The sequence below is a fragment of the Dryobates pubescens genome, chromosome 9, assembly GCF_014839835.1.
Source record: "Dryobates pubescens isolate bDryPub1 chromosome 9, bDryPub1.pri, whole genome shotgun sequence".
In the NCBI taxonomy this organism is placed as follows: domain Eukaryota; kingdom Metazoa; phylum Chordata; class Aves; order Piciformes; family Picidae; genus Dryobates; species Dryobates pubescens.
In genome coordinates, this window is record NC_071620.1 from 12,522,695 (window position 1) to 12,545,096 (window position 22,402).

The following is a 22,402-nucleotide window of genomic DNA, read 5'->3' on the forward strand; positions in this document are numbered from 1 at the left end:
TGCAAGACTGAAATGAGTGAGCAGAGGAAGCGACCATACAAACAGTGATCTGTATAATATAAGCTACCATCTTCCACAATTCATGAAACTATCTGAACAAAGACACAATCTTCTTATGTTCCATAGGTTCAGGGTAACTTACAGAACTGCTGCGCAAAGTCTCCTCACCCTCTAACGCCCTGCTACAGCAATGTACTTCTATGATCCCCAAAAAGATTCCACCATACAAGAAGCTAATGTAGACTGCCTTGGCGAAGAAGGTGAGGATTGGAGTTTTGCAATATGCAGGAGTACTAACCAACACTAAAAAAAGAATTTCATGCAAGAGAACAAATTCTGTGACAGATCAGCACTGCTGGACTGAGCCAGCTACTACAGCAGGAAATGGAGGTTAATGGGAAACAAGCAGAAGGGGTAATAACTATAGTGATACCTAAAGCCAGACAGACAAAGGAGGAGACCAGAACAAAAACATAAAAGAGTAATTTTAAAATTATGAAATAGTTATCCTTGCTCATTTTCTCTTATGCCAAGTCCTAATTGATCATGACTAAGGTAAAACCTTTAAGTAACATACTATTATATGTTTCTTTGGGGGTGTGTGCTGTGGAGGCTATTTACCCTTTAATTATAAAATTCAGATAATTACTTAAATTCTTCATGGAATTTAACTAATTCTAAATTCACCTCACACTAAAATTTGCAACTTCATTTATCTTCCTATCTTCAGACTGATTTTCTCACTGGTAAAAGTATTTCTCCAGGTACATAAAAATGATATAATCTGAAAAGAGAGGAACAGAGTAAGAAATACCAGAATTGAGAGCACTAAAAGCCTAAGTGGCTGGTCCTACAGGCAGTCATCTCTTGTGTCAAATATCTATCAGCAGCTGAACATTTCTCTGGGGTGTCAGGACACCTCGGGCCTTGAGGCTGGGATGAGAGGAGGCTTGTTAAACCAGTTAAGACTCCTCAACTACATGTGAGGATTTGCTCATTTGCCCTTGAATCAAGGGTCTCTGACAGGTGATAGAAGTAAATCTTGGATTGGAAGATGTTCTGTGTCAGACCCCTAGACAGCTTGTATTACAGTAGGGAATTATTTAAGCCATTTAGACTATTTTTGATACCTATCCCTTTCAAACCTGATTGTAATTTGCTTTGGCATTCTGCTCTGGGAAAATTGTGCAACTGGGGACACGAGAAAAAACACAGGTACAAAGAGGAGTGAATGCAGCTAAGGACTGAGATAAAGTTGTGCACTGGATGAAAATAAAGGGAACTCATGTAAGCACACCAATGTGGGCAAAGGTGGATCGTGTCATTCTCTTTGAAACAAATAGAAGCTGCAGATAATTTTTCTGCTAAAGAATCACCTCTGATTGTTTGTGTCAGAGAGGCAGACAAACACCAAAAAGATAGATCACTCTGCCTCTGAGATACTGTCCTGTAGAGTATAAAGTTAATAGCAAAGTAGTAACGAACCTCCAGTCCTGACACAAAGTTATGTCTGTTAGGTGCAAGCTTCACAATCTACAAGCTGCGAATCCCTGTGACCACAGCACAAAAGTCTGTACTGGCAAAGAAGAGCAGGACGCAACTGGAAACCTGGTCAGCTTTTCACCAGGAACATACCACATTTTCAGCCTCATTTTGCACATGAACCAGGAAACAATATATTTTTTCTATCTGCTTATATGTATACAAATATATAAAGATATAACCAATAACTCCTTTCTGAGGAACTAGATCTGGACTCATACAATAGATAAAGTCTTGAAGGGTAAATACAAGAATAAGCATCTTTTCCACTCTGAAATGGCTGTTTACCATTTGTATGGCTGCACTGACTATGAGTCCTAGACATATGCATGACCCCAGCACGCCACATGGCAGGCCACTGAAAAAACAAGAGGTAGTTCCCATCTTGTTGATAACAATAACTTATTTCTGCTAAAGGAAAAAAAAACCACACCCAAGCCATTTCTATTCTTATCCTACATTTGGTACACTTCAGCCAACATGTGAAAATTCTACAAAGCTTCAGAAAAATGGAAACTGTTAGTTACAACTGAAGTACACAACTTCCATGCCAGAAGTTGCAATTGCACCTGTTATCATTCAGAGAGTGCAATACTGTGAGAATTTATTATGTTTACTAAATGTCTTTTCTTGGACACTAAAAATGCAAACTTTCTGAGGCGAATGAGAACTGACTGTGGCTGTAGCCTCACACAAATGTACGCTCCTTGCTGGACGTATGGCTACTAGTTAGACTTGCAAGCAAAATTAGGCCCTTCATTTTTTATGCTTTTTGTTTTTTGTGTAGCTCATCCATTTCAATCTGAAAACCCCATCTTTTTGAAAGCATCAGATTGTCTTCCAAATGCGGTTGCCTTAATGGGTGGAAAGGCTCTTAAGAAAGAGAGTAGCTGCTCTCCAGAAAAATACATGCTTAGATGTTATATGTCCTGAATCAAGGTTAGTTTATTCAGGGAGCATAATAAAATCTCCAGATGAGATTCCTTTACATAATCCATGGAAAATTCATGATGTAACAACTACAGCTTCTCATTTGTTAGCCATTTCTTTCCACTGTACATTAGACAATGGTCACTTAATCCATGCAGCAATTCCTAATGATATTACATTATCCTTATGATACTCAGTAAACCAAAAACTACAGTGGCTTAAGTAGCAACACTTCAGTGTCTGTTTGGACAAATTCTATTCAAATAATCAAATGCTTACAAGGAACTACTGAAAAGCACAATTAAGGTAAAAGGTATTAATAAATGTTTAATACTTACACTTTTTCTGGTCTTCTGAAGCTAGAAACCAATTTAATTTTATCTGATATTAATTTTTTATAACTAGGCAGTAGAAAAGCTTTACTAATTCTGGGAGAGAAATCCTGCTTTACATGCCAACCATGTGGTAACTCTTAAAGTTGCACCTATTAATTACAAACTATCTTAAAATTACAAAAGGGCAACTGAAACAACACTAGCTTTCAACTATGTCTCAGTCCAAAATAATGGATTAATCTATATGTAGTCTCTAATTTTCACCCAGGGACATTCTAGCAGACTCTTGCAAAATCTTCACAGTAGGTAATCTATTTGGGCCTTGGGAAAAGAAAAAAAAAAAAAAAAAGAAAAGAAAAAAAAAAATGGACTTTGCATCCATTTAAACACGAAAGCCAGTCTTTACAATGCTACTTCCTTCATAGAAAACAGCAAAAATAACGCCCCCCACAATCTCCTCAAAACAATTATTCAAACTCCCAGCTAACAGATTTGATGCAGACTTTGGGCATACCGATTTGACAAAAACGACCAAAAAAAGTCAGCATGGAGCCGAGGCATTCTTTGTGCTGTAGCCTGCTATTTGACCAGCGTTACTCCCCAGTGTAGAGGGACTCCCTTGCTCGAGAAAATGTTGCAGAGAGTAAAGACAGCTTTACTGACCTGTGTGCTGCCGCCGATGCTTGGTGAGGGCATGACGTGTCCCGCCGGCAAAGCCACAAAGGTCACAGAGGAACGACTTCTCGCCTGTTGCAACAATAAACAGATGAGGGACTGCGGAGGTCACAGATCATTAAAACATATCTATCAAGGCTTTCAGGGTTACTAATTCCTCCAATCAAATGTTTCCATGTAAATATGTCAAATGGGAATGAAATTACCACTGCGGTTTATTGACTGTGATAAAATCTGAAAAGCACCACTGAACATAATTACATACTTGTCAGACCCATAAAAATTAGCTTTATTATCAATGGAATGGTTTTGTACAACTTCATTTCTGTTAGATGTCTTCCAGATGGGGCTGCTTTATGCACTTGAACAGTTTTTATGCATATCCTGATTTTTTACAATTCCCATACATCTGGCCTTTCTGTGCTGAGTAAAGATTGCCTGGAAAAAAAGTTAATATATTGTATATATGATTCTGCTTAAATAAAATATATTGAATTTACCAACAAATTAAGGGTACTGAGAAATTTTCAACAGACTCGATCACAGTCAACTTTAGTTACCTTCTATTTATCAATAAGTATTAAATTATTTTGAATATACAGTAGAGCCCAGGCAACAATAAAAGTCACATTATTCAGTTCCAGTGGCAATTCAGCACTGTTTATGTTTCTAAAGTTTTCATGAGATAAAGAAAACCGGTCTGGGGATTGCTACTGAAATTGCAGCAGAACTCATATTGTTCATCTTCAAATGACAATTCTTCATTCCAAACCTCTGGACCAATTTGAGAGATTTTGGCAAGCTCGACACTCATTAAAAGTGTGTAAATGCTTTCTTTTTAGCATTTTTTTTTTTAATAGAGGCTAGGATTTTGCTCTGTTTTCTACAAATACAATCTATCATTTCACAGCAATATTTTTACTCAGTATGTACTAACATGCACAGCAATCTCAACCCATGAAGGCCACAGAGAAGGTCATTATAAATTAATAACACTAACCTCAGATATAGACCTCAGAAACTTAAGATAAGCCTAAAATTAAAATTATTTTAAAAAACCCCAAAAACCCCAAACTGCATTAGTCATCTGGAGCCACATTGTCTCCTTTTCCAGTAAGAGCATAGAGGGGGCTGGTGGGGCAATGATGCTGAATTCATTGACACTAACAGTCTCCTTCAAATTCTTCCCTGTGGGGAAGAAAATGTAGTTTCTACAAAAGATGGCTGGGTTAAGAGGTCAGGTGTCAAATTACCAAGTCTTCCTGTGAAGACAGAGGGATGAAAACTTCCATGTTTATTCCCACCTAATCAGGCACACTAATACATGGGCTTCCTGGAAGCGTAGCGTGCCTTGGTTAACTTTGGATGCCATCAATATAAACAGGAGACTATCTCATGAGTGGGAGCTCCCCCAGAGAGCACTGCAGAAACCAGCTGTCCTCTCCCACCTGTGACTTTCCCAGGCAAACCCCAGTTCCCCACCAATTACTGCCATGCAGGAATCCCTGGGCTACCAGAAAGAAAGAAAATCCTTTAAAGTTTCCAAGCAAGACAATCCTTCAAAGTTTCCAAGGCAATTTGAACCGAAATCTGCCTCTAAAATGGAATCATAGAAAGGCTGATTAACATCCACCAGTAGCTAGGCTACAAAATGTGATCAGCACATATTAATCTCCATTTCAGAATAAAGCAAACAGTGTATTGCTATTTTCTGCACCCAAATGTGGTCAAAAACAGCTGTTGCAGGTTAAGGATTAACTGGTATACCATAAAGATGAAATTCCCCCAAGGGGTGACAGTTCTCAAGGGGGAGGCATTGGATACTGTAATATGTTATCCCATTCCCTTTCCTGTATTATTCCTATACAAGGAGCAGACCTTCTGGTCAGCTCTCTTTTGGCTCTGGGCATTTTGGCTATCAGCTGGTGCTTTTGCTTTCGGCTGTGTGAGAGGGAGGCCTGGCTGGCGGGAATCTGTTTTCTGCCACGCAACAGGGCTAGGCCATCACCAATTCTGATTGTATATATATTCTTCCCTTAATGCCTTTTGTACTATATTTACTTTTGTAAATATTATTTCTATTTAACTTCTAGTTCTGTGTGAGTGCTTTTACTTACTCCTTTGGGGTAAATTCTTCATTCTGTCCTGCACTGCCAGCTCAAGCCAGAACAAGAGCAGACTGAAATTTTGCAGGGTTTTGGTCTCCTTGGAAAATTTGGTCTGTTGATGAGAGTATCTCAAGACAGTATCTAGGGTGCAAAATAATTTCAGTGCCTCTTTTTAGGACTCAGCTCTAGCTATCTGTAGTCATTATTAAATAATAATTAAAAAAAAAAAAAATCAAAAAACAAAACCAGAAAAAGTAGAATGGAGACCCATCCTAACTGTCAGATGAAGAATATGGATCTGCAGAATGATATAAAAAAGTCTGAACTTACTGCAAAAATGTTTGGCAGTAATATTATTGCTGAGGTTATACCCAGCTGTTACACAGAGATTTCTGCATACTCTCTTTCTTTTTATTTTTTTTTTAATCAGGATCATCAGCATGTAGCACTTCAATTCATCAAAATATCAAAGAAAAGGAATAGAAGGACTACACATAATGCTTAATTATAATTAAATATTAATTTAATTAATTAATCAATTTAAAATATAAATCTTTCTAACTAGCTGTAATGCCTAACACCCTAGCATAAAATTCACACTTTAATGTTAAATGCTGTTCCATGCCTACTAAGAAATTTCTCATCATCTATATATTGTCATAAATTAGCTCATGTTGTGTTTAACATCTAGCAGCAGACTTCAAGTATGGCCTGCAGCTTCATACACTAATGAGGACACAGAGTACCCACAGCATCTTTGCAAGCTCATGGATTTACTGGGTAGTTTATATTTGGGCCTTCTGAACAGCTTTTTGAGCCACAGAGAAATGATTCAAAAGCACTCAACAGCTTTAAAATAGGGAAATTGATCTATCCTATAAAATGATTTGCCAGTTAAATATTCCTCTAGGTCAGATGAAGGCAGGGCTCTTGAGGGAGTCACTGAGGCTTTGGATTTGAAAACAGGAGACCAGGGAAGATTTGGCCCCTTTTTTTCAGCTCAGGAAAGGTGGTGATGCATTTGATTTTCTGCAACAATCATTTTCAGACATACTAATGACTACATTACCTTACTTTTGTACGTCTCATGGCATATGCACTAAATACATATCCACACAAACACACAGAGAAAACTTCATCACCTGTGACTTGAAGTTCAACTGCACACTATTTCTTAGCCTGAAGCTTGATGTGGGTTGAAATCCTCATATCTACACATAATATTTCATTTGATGTTATAGTCATGTATTTATTGATACACAGATGTATTTTACATTCTTCTGGATATGCTTAACAATTTTATCATTCCAACTTCAAAATTTGTGACTTTTTAAACTTTTAGGAAAATGCAATGGCAATATTTCACTTCTTGTACAGGAGGCTGATCTAACTTGCCATGTTTGTATGATAGCAGAAATGCAATAGAAAATGACCCTTTTCTTAACAACTTGAATTAGTTTCAAGTGTGCCATTTTGCATTCAAATGTAGAAAGACACGGAAACCAATCCTTTATTTTCTATTAGAAAACAGCCACTGTCCCCTATCTCTCATTATGGTGCAGACTACAAGACCTAACAACAAAAATCCATATTATTGATCTAGCCAAGTCTCCACAATTATTCTTTAGAAGGAAACGCCGACGATAAATTACATCTGCACTGGCTTTTCATCTGCTGTTCGATATAAGTGATCTCTCAGGGCAGGCTGGAGACCTTAAATCGTCAACACCCTTGTCAAAGAAGCTAAGGAGGCCTGGGCTTCCCACAAACAGCTTTGGAGGAACTTTTAACCTACAATTTCAAGCTGCAGCACAGATTTTTACAAAATGGGGAAGGATCTGTTTTGGAAAAATAAACAAATGTTTTTATTTCCAGTTAAAACACTGCATTTGATCTCTGTGAGAAAATGGCCAGGCTTTAAGTACAGAATGATTTTTCCAAGTCTCTTTTTCACTTTCCCAACCGCACATGTCTAAGTTCCTAGAAGAGCTCAGATAATGTAATGTCAACCTTATACCACTTTTCTTTATGTACTATAATTATATGAAGCCTAATAGAATTTCAAAATCTGCATTCCATACATTTATTTCTTCTGAAACCAATGTCACATATTGGTTGTATGAAAAATGATATTTACTGTTATTAGCACTGAATGGTATTTTTAAGGACTTCGGCATATTTCACAGGCACTTATTTTCTAGACACTGCACTTGTCACAGCTAAAATTTTATTTAACTTCAAACCTAGAATTAACAATGCCTGTTCCCTTGCTAAAGGTTCTGTATAGCTTAAATCAATTAAATTTAAATACATATTTTACAAAAATGCTCACTTGACCCATCTGAAATACATCACCAAATCTAAATTTTTTTTTTAGTAATTGTGGTTCTCTGAAGAAAATCAAACCTGTATTTCAGAGGGTATTTTACTTCAGCGTACAGTGCCACACACATACAAAGGCTGCAAGGAGAGAAGAGGATTCCTATTAAAAATAACAAGTGCTGAAGAGCTTATTACTTCTGCCGCTTCTTCTGCACCTGTACTCAGTTAACTGAGCTTCTTTACATAAAACCTGATTGGGTTTAGTTGCCAGCAGCTCTATCCACTGTTTAATTGATAACTGAAGGATTATCACAGACACTGCTAAGATGACGTGTACTTTTACATGTTTTACTTTGCTACAGAAATGAGTTGTGTTTTAATGATCATTCCAGAAGCTCAATTTAAGCCAAACTCAGATGTCAAAACCCTAATTTCAGGCCGTGGCACGCTCATCCCCTACTCTGGCTGGGCAAGAACAAAAAGCAGAGGCAGGCAGCCTCCAACAATGATATGGCTTTACTAACTGGCACGGCAACAGTTGCTCCCTTTCTGCCTTCACCATCCCGACCTCATCCTGCTCCCATGGCCTTAGGGAGAAACACGTTTCAAACCTGTGTGAGTCCTATAGTGGTCCTTCATGGCAGAGGCTGTGAGGAAAGAATAATGGCAGGTGGGCCAGATGCACTTGAATGGCTTCTCTCCTGTGTGCAGCTTCATGTGGTTGTTCAGCGCCCACTTCTCCGTGAAGCTCCTGTCACACAGGTGACATGTAAATTTCCTGGGTAGGCAAGAGAGGAGGAATTAAAAGCCCTTACATGGACAAAGCAAGCAAAGGAGCATGTTTTTAACCCGAAGCATGGTAAATGCATAGACTTTCGTGAAGAGAATTGCAGACCGGGTCTGTCATGTCTGTATAACCAGGCATTGATTTTTCTGTCGAGGCCTGGCACTTCAGCCATTTATTCTCTGCTTTGCGGTTGGGCCCAACGGGTTTGAAAAATTCTGTTACAGTCCAGTCACCCCTGAGGCAAATGTGAGAATAGATTTCACCTGTGCAGGCCCACACCACTTATCCAGGGCACGGGCTGTCAGAGCAAAGGCTAAATGAAAAGCTATCCATACTAAACTACTCAGACACTCACACTGCTCGGTGCCATGCTGCTGCTGCTGCTGCTGCCTTGCTGGCTTGAAATACTACTTGTAATAACGCTGTTGCGATAATAAACAAAAACTGCTTCGAAACGAAAATGCAGTTTTTAAAAGGGGCTGCAGAAATTGAAGTAAGTGTTTTCTGATAATGCCTTCTCCTCCCCAGTGCTACCACAGGAAACATAAAAGATCCCAGTCGTGGCAAGGAAGGGAGGAAAAGGCAATTCATTCTGCTGAGCAGAGCCACCGCGCTCCTTCGCTCTGCCAGATAACTTCGTAAAAGCACGCAAAGCCAGCCTAAATCTAAGGAAATCTTGTTTCATGTCTAGGTTTTCATGCTGTGATTTTTGTTAAAGCAGACGCCACAATTCAGATGTTTGTGTTTTACAGCTGTAATACTGCAACTGAAAGGGCTTTGTCCCTCTTTCGCATTTTGCTCTGTCAACACCAGGCTGCACCTTCGCATTGTGCCTCGCTGCCTCAAATATGATGTGAATTTTTAAGCTGGCAATTTTTTTAAAATCAACACAGAGCTATAAGCCACAAATAAACTTCTATTATTGTCTTCCAAGGCAGTTTTAATGTTTCGTCATGTTTTGCAGGAATAAAATTAGTCTCCCCGCTAAGAAAAAGAAATAATTATACAAATATATAAAAACCTGGAGATACAAAACCAGAGGAATTCCCTAAAAAGGTATCAAGCAAATATGACTGTGTATACAGAGATATCTCAATGGAGACAATGCAAAGCACCAGGTAAGCTTTAATACCAAGGTAATCAGCTCAGCCTCATCATACATGTGAGTTTACTTATTTAGTAGGTATGGAAGCACACTGCGGGGTTATTGCTACACTCCTGTTAATTCAATAGCAGCAGTGGAAAAAAAACCCACAATCTAAACTCTGACACTGCTGCTGTTACTTAAGTGTTCAGTATTACACAACAACAAAAAAAAATCTCTCTTATCTGGGAAAAATTCATACAGGCAGAGGTGCTGCAAGAAGAGTCTGTGCTCTGCAGAGGACATGCAGATGCAGTGCAGGTCAAGAGGTGATGACAGAGAGAGATGACCAGGGTGTCAATAGGTCAGGCTTATAAGGAGAGTATAGATTTCACTTCTTTTGCCTCCCAACACCAGAGAGGACAGTTCATTTGGCCTTCATACAACTAGAACTAGGGTTTTCCCATTTAAAATATTTAGCGAAGTATTTGGTAGATTTCAGAATATTGAGTGATGTTTTTGTAAGAATTGGTTGTCTGATGTGATGATAACTACACCATTTTCAAAGAGCAACTCTGACAGCTTAAGAAATGGCCATGTTTTCACTTGTCTGGACTGTTTTTTCCTCTGTTTCCATTGTGAGGTCCATCTTATCCAGTCTTAGAAAAGATGCATTATTTCAAGCAAGTTACAAGAAAATTAATAAAATCAGATATGCCACTGCCCATAATCTATGGAAAAAAACTAGATGTTTTAATATATTAAGACCATAATTTGCACTCGTTAGGTTTTTTTCCCCAAACTGCTGTACAAATATAGCAATTTTAATGTATGTATAATATAGCTAACTGAAGATTTCTTTAAAGGGTATACTTAAAAATGAATTATCTAAGTTAAGCAACCTATTTAAACAAATGCTAATTTTCCCCTAGAAACTATTTTCACAGAGACTGAAAGATAAAGAAGGCTTGTGTACAGTTCTGCTATATCCTAAAGCCAAAAAAAAAGGTAACAAAATATATATATATATGCTGAACTGAAAACAGACTCAAATTACTATATCACTTGATCACTGCTTAGTGGCACTAGCGAATGACAAATATAGCTAAATACTTCCAAATGCACAGTAAAAAAATATCATGTCTGTATATCTCCTTGACAGGTCTTCATGCATTTCACATTTCAAAAGCGTGACAGGGATCTTATTTCTAAGATAAATTCCCCTATCTACTTATTTCCTCATGTATTTATTGTGGATCTAACCTTCTACTACAAGAAATAAATAAGCAGGTTAACTAGATGCTATCTTTTAACAAATAGTTTCTCCAGACTGTATTACAACTTTATGAATGACAAAATAAATCCCTCATTTTTAAATCCACCAAGACGTACATTTAACAGTATTGCACCTATTGAACCTCAATGTGTACTCTATTATTCACACACAATAAAAATGTTAAAATAACACTGAGAGTCTGTCTTTGAAGTGACAAAAGCCAGAAAAATAAGAATTAAAGCTGCAACTCTATCTCTAACTAACCCCTGTGTGTGCCTTTGGTAGCAGTCCAAATAGGGTTTCTGACCTTTCTTAAGCTACCTTTATATTTGTATTCTCTTTTTTTTTTTTTCCTCCCCCCCCGCCTTTTTCATTCTCCTTCTTTATTTGTCTCCTTAAATGGAGATAGAAAAAGATCACATGAGGCTTCAGTGGTAATAGTGATTTCTATCAGTCTCATATTCAGAGACAGTAGAGCAGCTTAGATACTTCAATTTATGTTTTTTTTTTAAAAAAAACAATTGTTAAATTAATCAGACATATTTTTTTTCTGAGTGTTCTGAGACTTGAGCGTGTTTAACAGGTTTCTATTGCTCACTTCCAACATTTGCAACAGATTTTAATGCAAGAAGTACTGGTCAAAGTTTATGACAGCATGTTTGTATTTTCATACATATGTTGAATGGTCTTCCTCAAGCACAAGGTAACAACAGCTGCACTGCTGATTTCCTGGTGTTTTGCACCCACTCATGGTTCCTTAAAGAAGAGGATGTAGCATTGCCTGTTGTCACAAGCTGGTTGGTGGCAGCAGCAGCAGTGTGGTTTACAAAGAATTCAAATAAATGTGTCCACCCAGAGTTATTAGAATAATTAGAATTAGCCAGGTTGGAAGAGACCTTCAAGATCATTGAGTCCAACCCATCATCCAACACCATCTAATCAACTAAACCATGGCACCAAGCACCCCATCAAGTCTCCTCCTAAATACATAGAATACATAGAATAAACCAGGTTGGAAGAGACCTTCAAGATCATCGCGTCCAACCCATCAACCAATCCAACACCACCCAAACAACTAACCCATGGCACCAAGCACCCCATCAAGTCTTCTCCTGAAAACCTCCAATGATGGCGACTCCACCACCTCCCCAGGCAGCCCATTCCAATGGGCAATCACAGGGATTGGTTATTTTCATAGTGATCCTGGTTCACTCAACATGCAGGATGGCCAAGCATCATTTGGTGGAGAAGGCTTTTGTCCTGCAGAATGCTTTTCACAGAAATTTCTTGCATCAAATTTTTAACTTTTGGGAGAGTAACTCATACACTGAGCTCTGGTTTAGTTGTGATATCACACAGCACACTTCTGACCAACGTAAATTTCTGCCACCATTCATAAAAACGCAACGGCTAGCCTTTACCTGAACCAACAGAAGAATTGAGGACTGCCTCAGATCTCACCAAAATTTGATGACAGTGCAAGAAACCTAATGTATGCCATGTTAAACTCACAATTCTGGCTGAAAGCTTATACCACAATTCATCAGCTCATCTGTCTCCACATTATCTGGCCTTTTCCTGATCCAGCATTCAGTCATCTCAGAGTCCTCTACCTTAGCACCCATTTTTGCCATCTTCCTTGATGCTACTTAAAACCTCCTACTCCTAATCCATAATATTCATATTGAAACATTTATAGTAAACCAACAAGGGTATCCCAAATCATAAGAAAAATGAAATTTCACTCAAAAATACACTGTGTGCCTAAAATTAGCATACATGAAGTGTATGTGCTCTTTCCTTTTCATGATATTGTATTTTCTGTGATATTATATTTTTTGTGATAATATATTTTCCCAGTATGGTTACATAGAAACCAAGTACAGTTGATGTTCATCAATTTTACAGTGTCTGCACTGGAAACCATATAGATCCTGGGGCCTGAAGCTGGATGGAAAGTTGCATTTTCATGACCTGAAAAATTCAAAATTAAGGGGGGGTGTGAATGGGCAGCAAAGGGGCTTAAAATTTTTCATTGTAATTTTTAAGCATTAAATCCAGACACTTATTACTTCAAATACAACTATACAAAGACTATACAGATGATATTGATGATGTAATTATACTGATTCCATCACATTTTCATAATAAGCATCTACCAGAAACATAAACACAGGTACAGAAAGGAAATATTCTTCCTCTCAACAGTCTTGCAGCTACAGCAGTAGGATGAAGCTGTGCAACATACTTAAAAGCAACTCTGAACTACATACCATTTCTGCAGACTACCAAAACTGGATCATGACCTTATATAGTAACCTCAGATCCAACAAGCAAATAAATTTCTCTTAGTTCTTGAAGTCTGAAGAATTTATCAAAGCTTTATTCTGGTGACTCACAACCTGCTGTTGAAAGATGCATATAAATTTCAAAGTGTAATTTCACCACTAAACTGTATCTGTGTTAAGCATTTAAAAATAAAATAGTAGATAATTGAGTACCTAGCAAAGGAGAGCTTGAAAAAAAACAGTTTTCTTCAGAGAAGGATTGCAGGAATGGATCCACGCTAGGGGAGGGTACATTTAGATTAGACATTAAAGTTGTTCTTCTCCATGAGGGTGGTGAGACACTGGAACTGGTTGCCCAGGGAGGCAGTGGAAACCTCATTCCTGGAGGTTTTCAAAGCCAGGCTGGATGTGGCTCTGGGCAACCGGATCTAGTGGAAGGTGTCCCTGCCCATGGCAGGGATGTTAGAACTAGATGATCCTTGAAGTCCCTTCCAACCCTGACAATTCTGTGAATTGTGCCTTGAAACCAAAATGCCTTTTGGAAAACAGAGCAATGTGCGAAGTGTTATATCACACTTATGCAAAAATCAAACCAATGAAAATTATGGTACATTCAACCCACTCCTTCCAATGGGCCTGAAAATTTGACTACATCACATTCTGAAAAGTCCTCAGAAGTGGCACTGAGGGGTTCTGCAGCTATCAGCACTCATTTCTTCAGCTCTGAGGGAAAAAAAAAGTGTTTTCACAACTGCCATCACCTCAACTCTCGGATTGTTCTGTCTGACTTGCACATCAGCAATAGGCTACGTGCATCAATTTCTGACCTTTGCTTCAGCTTTGAAATATCACCAATTTCAAATTTACCTGTCCTAACACACTGAGCTGAATACCCTGTCACAGAAGTGACAAAACTGGCCTGTTGCCTTCAAGGAATCAGCATAGTAGAGGAAAATGTAGGCCTGTAGCTACAGGTTGGTTAACAATTCCACTGGCGATTTACAAGCTAGAGGAGCACACACCTTATTCTTCAGTATCTCTCCTGACTCTGCAATGCATTTTGAGGAGAAATGTAGTTAAAATGTAGTCTTGGTGTTTTCCCAAGCATTTATGCCTATGCAAATAGGCAGTGATCCTGGTGAGGTTGCTGCTACTATTTTAAACATCATTGCTTTTCAGAATAGAAGCACACTTTAAATCTGTATCTTCCAAATTAAAAACATTGAAAAACATTATCAAGTACAAACAAAGTAGGACTAAAAGTTACTTTATGTGAGAAAAACAGCCTTATGAGCCAGCTGAAAGACATGATGCAAGCACCAGACACAGCCTCATGATTCCCATCGTATTCATTAAGGCATAATGGAAAGTTTTAAATTTACCATAATCCAAAGTGTTATAATATTCTGTCAATTTTCTAACATTAATCTTGCTGCAGAGCTTTTTATAACATAGAATCACTTAAAATAGTGTCACAGCCTACTGTTTAATGCACATAAAGGTATGTTTCATTAACACTACTCTATGAGTTTTTACTAGGACAAATATATAATGTAGAAAAACCTGAACATCTGTATGTAATAGTAGTGATTCCAAAGCTTTTATACCAATAAAAACTTACAGTTTCATTCAAACACTTTTTTTCTTTGCCTCGAGAACTCTAGAACACAATGCTGGAAGAGAAACCCTGCCTTAACACAATCTAATGGAGCAGTGCTATAAAATAGGCAAAGGGGTTTTTTGCAGTTCAATTACCCTATCAGTTGCTCTCCATCATAAATTTCTCAGTCATGACTACAGTGCATGCAGCAATGTTTTTACCTCAGAAAAAGCTTGGCTCATCCAGAAATTATTCTATAAAATCATATCAGTTTACATTAGATTGGGGGGGGGTGGGAAATTATGGAAGATTTTGAATTCTGTAGAAGAAAATTAATCACTTGACCAAATACTCTACAGTGTACTTTACATAAGCACAAATACTTGGTGGCATTCAGAGGCAGAAACAAACAAACAAACAAACAAAAAAGCCCACAAAAAAAACCCCCACTGTAATTCAGTCTGTACCAAACTGAATGGCATTCCTCTATGTGTTTGTAAAGACAGGTCTCTATTTTTCAAAAGCAGTATACACTGTACTGGAATTTAGAAGATTGGATTCAAATCACTAGGATCTTCATGGTCCTAAACAGAGATTCTGCTATCAAATATCTACACATTTAAAGAAAGTGAGATGCAACTACCTTTAGATACATAGATTCATAGAATGGTTTAGGTTGGAAGGGACCTTAGAGATCATCTAGGTCCAATCCCCCTGGCATGGGACACCTTGTACTGGACCAGGTTGCTCAAGGCCTCATCCAACATGGCCTTGAATGCCTCTGGACAACTTGTTTCAGGGTCTCTCCACTCTCACTGCAAAGAATTTCTTTCTAATATCTAGTCTAAATCTACCCTCAAGCTTAAAGCCATTCCCTCTCATCCTATCACTCCAAGCCTTTGTAAAAAGTCCCTTCACAGCTTTCTTGTAGACCCCCTTCAGGTACTGAAAGGCTGATCTAAGGTCTCCCCAGAGCCTCCCTTTCTCCAGGCTGAACAGCCCCAACTGTCTCAGCCTGTCCCCATAAGGGAGGTTCTCCAGCTCTCTGATCATCTTTCTAGCCCTCCTCTGTACCTACTCCAGCAGATCCACGTATTTCTTATGCTGGGGGCACCAGAACTGGGCACAGTACTCCAGGTGGGGTCACACAAGAGCAGAGTAGCAAGGAAGAATCACCTCCTGTGTCCTGCTGGTCACATGTATGTTCCAAAGGTTATGCCAAAATGTCACTTACATCCTCAGGACATCTCAAAAATGTTAAAGCAAAACTTGTCTTTATCAATGTCTCCTTTCAATTGAACCATTATTTGTCTTCAAGGATATTAGAAAGCTCCTTCAATATATTTTGAAAATAGAAGGGAAAACAAGGTAAGTATCTGAACTGAAAACTATTGCCACCTTGATACCAGTGATTGCTTCCTGCTTCACAAAGAGGAAATAGTTCCTATGTTTTAACAACGCTTTTGACAATTGCTGTAAATTATTATTATTATTATCATTATTAATTTCACTTTTGAAGTCTGGGAGGTGTCCACCATAACACAAGTAGCTTACAGCTGAGTGGAAGCACTGACAGTGCCCTGGGTCATTAGAATAAATAACCCAGACAGCTAATAAAATCAACTTTCAGACTGGCAGATGCTTGAAAAGCAATGGAAGGCATGCAATACTTGTGAATTATTTCTCTACCATCCTCTCTCAAACACAACACCCACTCATTTAAGAGTCAACCTGTTATGCATATTTGCAGGAGGAGACTGCTAAGAGCAAGCTTTGCTGTAGAGGAAAAGTTAATAGATTATGCCTTGAGTATGGTTTTCCCATTAAAAATTTCCTCTTCAGAATGGACATCTAACCAGGTCTGAGAGTCAAACTAGACTGCAGACTCATCCATTGAAACATTTGAAAAAAACACAACCCAAAAATCAAAACAGAACAAAACCAACCAACCAAAACCCCACAAAAAACCCCACCAAAAAAGCCCCCATAAAAAAAAACCCCAATACTCTGCCAGACTTGACTAAGCAAAATAATCTTATTTTCTTTCAGGCTTCTAAATACCCCTGTGTTCAGGCATGTGTACTTTTAAAACAAAAATAAAACTCATATTCTGTATATTCATCAACTGACAGATAAGAGCAGCATTTTTTTGTGCATTTGCATTCAGCTACTTTGGTAGTTCTCACATTCCTGATTTTTCTACCATGCTGAAGTCTTCTGTCCTTTGTATTCTATTCTGTCAAAAAAACCCCAGCACACAATGGCTAAAAACCAGCAGATACTGACACTTACTCTGACCCACAATTAATTTCTGACTAAATTCAAATCTTTATTAAAGTATATTTTTTAAAACTCTAGTGGTCTCTCAAAAGTGATGAAAACCACTCTTTTGCTAACAAAAGAAACAGAATGAGTTTAATTTAGGTCACAGTGACATCAGAGAGGTTTATTTATTGCCAGCTTTGTTGCATCCAACAAAGCTTTAATCTGTGACATGCTGTAGCTTGTAAAACAGCAAAGTGGTATGGTATCAGAGAAACTACACCATGCCACACATTTCTAAAAATGTCAAGCACATTATACTCAGCAGTATCAACAAGAAAGAGAAGGGATTTTTGGGGGGTTGGTTTTTGTGCTGCAAGTTTACATTTACAGCTGAAACAGCCTTTGAAAATTCCTTTAAAGACTTCACATACTGAGAGACAGCTGTTTTTTTGTAGCTGGAGATGATGAGAGTACAATGGCTTTATGAAGCTGAAAATCAGGGCAGACCTTAGGTTTTACAAAAGAAAAGGGTGAGAATCAAGGCTTGCTTCCATGAACCACAGAGCTCATCTAGCATCAGACAGATACATCTCAGTAGGACAGAAGGGTGGGAATATTGGAGGATTTCAGCACACACAGACCAAGGATTAGTTTGCTTGTTCAAGCCAGCGTTTCATCAGGCATTACAGGAAACAAAGGAGTACAGTGGTTAAGCCCATTCTGGCCTTTGGGCACCAAACCCCCTGCAAATCCATGCAAGTTCAGCTGACCTCCTAAGACTGTAAGACTTCTGGAAGCACCTACTCCATTGCAGGTAGATTAACAGAGCCTGGAGAACTACAATGGCCTTATGAACCTCTGGCTGCAGAGAATGTGATTGAAAGCAAGGCTTTAACAACTGTTACACTTGCCTGGAAAGAAGGTTCCTCCTACTTTTAACTAAACACATAGTGGGAAGTATATGTATTTGCAGTTGCTTCTTAATTACATTTAACATATGCTACCATGCTTCAGACTACTCAAAATACCAGACTTACTCCAATCCACCTACCAGCAATGCATCTGGTGATTAATTTAACCACCTGAGTTCAGCTACCAACATGAGAAGTTCACCTGCTTGTGAGAAGCCCAAATTTCCCTGTTTGTTCATAAACCTCCCCAGCACAGTCCACTTCTCAAAGAGTCATTTACAGTACCACCCTGTGCTGCAAGGTTGACAAACAGACAAATAAAGACTTTGATTTTGACAACTGCACTTTCAAGGTATTTTCAAAAAACCCAGATAGGTCCAATGCTATCACAACTAATAAAAATTAATTTACTATCTCTGTGGCCAAGAAGGCCAATGGCATTCTGGGGTGTATTAGAAGGGGTGTGGTCAGTAGCTCATGAAATGTTCTCCTCCCTCTACTCTGCCCTGGTGAGGCCGTATCTGGAATATTGTGTCCAGTTCCAGGCCCTTCCGCTCAAGAAGGACCTCAGAGAACTGCTTGAAAGAGTCCAGCGCAGAGCCACCAAAATGATGAAGGGAGTGGAACATCTTCCTTATGAGGAAAGACTGAGGGAGCTAGGACTATTTAATTTGGAGAAGAGCAAACTAAGGGGTTTATTAATGTTTATAAATATGTAAAGGGTGAGTGCCAAGAGGATGGAGTCAGGCTTTTCTTGGTGATGCCAAATGGCAGGACAAGGGGCAATGGGTGAAAGTTGAGGCATAGGAAGTTCCATGGAAACATGAGGAAAAAGTTTTTCACTGTGAGGGTGACAGAATGCTGGAACAGGCTGCCCAGAGGGGTTGTGGAGTCTCCCTCTCTGGAGATATTCAAGACCCACCTGGATATGTTCCTGTGTGATGTGGTCTAGGTGATCCTGCTCTGGTGGGAGCAGAGATGGCCTTGGACTGGATAATCTTTAGAGGTCCCTTCCAGCCCCTAGCATTCTGTGATTCATTGTTATTGTATTTCTTTAAATTCAGGAGAAATGAGAGAAAATTTACTAAGAGCTACAATAAAAGAAATCTTAAATACAAAGTGGTACAGAATCCCCATACATTGTGTGGCTTGTTTAGATTTTTTTGGTTGGTTGGGGTTTTTTTTTGGTCAAACTGCTCAAATATATATTTTACAAAAAAAAAAAAATCAGTTTTTATTAATTTAGTAAGTTTTCTTAAAATCTTTGATGCTTTTAATTTACTTTCTCATGAAATCATAGTGAAGGAAAAAAAAAACCCTGTCATTTATAATGAAATTCAAAAACAAAAGCAGAAACTCCCCTAAAGGAAAAATAAGACTATATGCTGAAAAGAACATATCACAGACTTGATAAAAATTTAGAGCAAGAAAAAATGGCAATATACCTTTTATTTAATCTCTGCAGTTGATAACTTATTTTGTATATAAAACTTGGGTTATACAAAATTACTTATTTTGGTATTGCATTTAAGCATATATCTGTATGGTCTTGTAAGAGAACAACTGCTGGTTTGTGATTTTAATAGGTTCTCGGAATAAGAGTTCACAGTTGTCACAGAAGAGCAATATCAACTTACACTATGATTTTACTGACATCAGTAAAAGATCAGACAAACTTGGTTTGACTCAAATCAGCTGTAAGCACTATTTTTTTTTCTAAACCTAATATTATTATAATGTGATTTTTCATTATTAGTCCAATTCAACTTGTATTGAAGTCAATGAGATTATCCTGAGTTCTATAAGTATTAGATCAGGCTCTATGATGATGCCACAGCTACAACAAAATGAGTCTTGTCAAAAGGACTAAGATGAAGTGGTTCAAGCTTATACTGTTAACAAATTATTAGTTTATTAAAAACTGAGTTTCCAAATTGTCATTTACTTTTAATCTGTTTGTTTATTTTATCTCAGCTGGTATAATAAAAACAACTGTTCATTTTCATTTTACATGAGCTGTTTCAGTCACTTTCATTTTCACGGTTTCATCCACTGGCATAATATTCACAACATTTTGCCAATAATACTGGAAAATATGTGAACTGAAGTACATGCTATGGCTTAAAATTGTGCTTAGGCTATACCAAGAGGACAACTGATACTGATCAAAAAAGATTTCACTGCACTTACATAAAATTTCCAGTTTAAGAATTGGTCAACCTACCAAGACACTGAAACTTGGTTTTATAGGAGTTTCTTTTGATTTTCTTAAGCAAAATATCATAGTACTCACTTGCCAGAAAATGTTGAATTTGGTTGACTTAATATTATTTATGATAATAATAGGAACCACAGTACAGTGAGAGATTATGAGGCTGATATAATTGTTTTAATATAACATGCAAAATGTTGCACATGTGGAATAGAAGAGAGTGCGAGAGTGAAGAGGAATATTGTATGTCTGAGAAAATAATGAAAATCCAGCTAAAATTCATGGTCTTCTTAATATCACACATTTTACTAAAATGCCAAGTGATATCCAGAGTGCTGTAGTAAGTCTTAAATCATATATATCCTGTCTACTGTAAAAACTGCACATTCAAAAATAATTAAAGCCAATATGTCTAAACTACAACACACAAACTGATCTACAATCTCATTAAAAATATACTGAGATCTCTGTAGAAAGCATCCCAGGATTCAACGGGAAAAATATCTATTTGGGAGTATTATATAGTATTTATCACTATTTTAATGTAATGTTTATCACTAATGCACCAGCAGAAGCTTTCTTCTCAGAAGGTTAACTCACTGAAATTAAACAAAAATTAGCACATGGAAAATGCTTAATTGTTGTTCTCTTCCTATTTTTAAATGGAGGAGGTGAATAACATTACCAAGAAATGCATGTATTTTTAATTAAGATAGTATCATTTGAGGTTGTGATTCCTGAGCCAATTTACTCTTTCAAAATGCAGTTCTCCTTCTAAATATAAACACAAGAGGGTCAGAGCATTGTTGTATAAATCATTATGCTTTTAACAGCTGTTCATTTATGGTCTCTATCATTTTGGAAACAACAGGAACAGGAACAACTGGCTTTATGCACAGAAACATATTCTTCTGCCAGGTATGTTCCCCTAATCAGTCTTGTTTATGTTATGTCTTACCTTTCTTATGACCTGGAGATTAATTTTCTTAAGATCCTTTCACTGAATTCTAAAGAAGTTTCCTTATTATTTTTAAATAATTGGCACTATCTACATTAAAAAAAAAAAAAAAAAAGTAATATGTGCAACAGAAATTACAAGAGCTCTGAAATCTAACATACAACCATTTTGCATGGTTTCATCTTAAATCTTCAGATTGACAAACCAGTACATTTTCAGTACAGTGGATTACTATCATTAAACTACATTTCAGATGAATTTCAATCATATCTTATTACCCTTCAAAATTAAATGAAATCAGAAGATTTAGGAGATTAAATGCAATTTTAAGAGATTGGACTAGCTTTCCCATTATAGCAGAATTTTACTTCTGAGTTTTCTTTTCAGTCTGTCCATACCAAAATATGCCACTGCCAGCAACAAAAAACTGTTTAGTAAGTTTGTATCATGGAGTGACTATTGTGGGCTACAGAAAAACTCTAAACCCACTCTTTAATAATAATTTCCATGACATAAATACTGTTGAGTCAACCATCGTTGATCTAAAAAGTAGGGTAGTTTTCAGTATCAGGTCTGGTTTGATGAAACAAACTTGACATTTCTGATCAGGGAAATGACAGTGCCATCAGTGATCAATCATTACCATTAAAATTTCAGAAAGAAACCAATCTCATTCTCAAACATGGTGGCAGTGAAACTAATACAGCCAACCAGAACATACGCACAAGTCTTCCTGCTACTCTACGGCAAGTGCTTACTTTATCAATTAATTGGAGTACTTCTCCATTCAGGAAGATTGCTCAGCTATTGGTAATAAAATACCAAACTTTAACAACTGAATTTTGAAGGACTCTTATTCCTAGATATTTTCCCAAGTTGTGAGGCTGAGGGTGCTAAACACACTTGCTCTTCACATACTTATTCCAGGGTGTTGTCTGCTCTTTTAGCTGGAAGCAAACCTCTAGTAAATTCCTATTTATCTCCTTGCCAATCATGAAGTGAATGACTGACAGTAACAGAGCCTTATCTAGGCCTCCTGTCTGTGGTGCATTCTGCTAAATGATGTCATCGCTCTAGCAAAAGAAAATAAGCAGATTATTACAGTGACT

At 37.6% G+C, this 22,402-nt stretch overlaps 1 protein-coding gene across 1 annotated transcript in view; it reads right to left on the reverse strand.

Annotated features, from left to right (window-relative positions):
- Positions 1–22,402, reverse strand: part of ZNF407 (zinc finger protein 407) — a 354,410-nt gene that overhangs the window by 140,802 nt on the left and 191,206 nt on the right. The window contains exons 5-6 of the mRNA XM_054164093.1: positions 8,524–8,690; positions 3,471–3,554 (exon numbers count right to left, since the gene is read on the reverse strand). Of these exons, the coding sequence (XP_054020068.1) occupies positions 3,471–3,554; positions 8,524–8,690 (251 nt within the window). The remainder of the gene's footprint in view (positions 1–3,470; positions 3,555–8,523; positions 8,691–22,402) is intronic.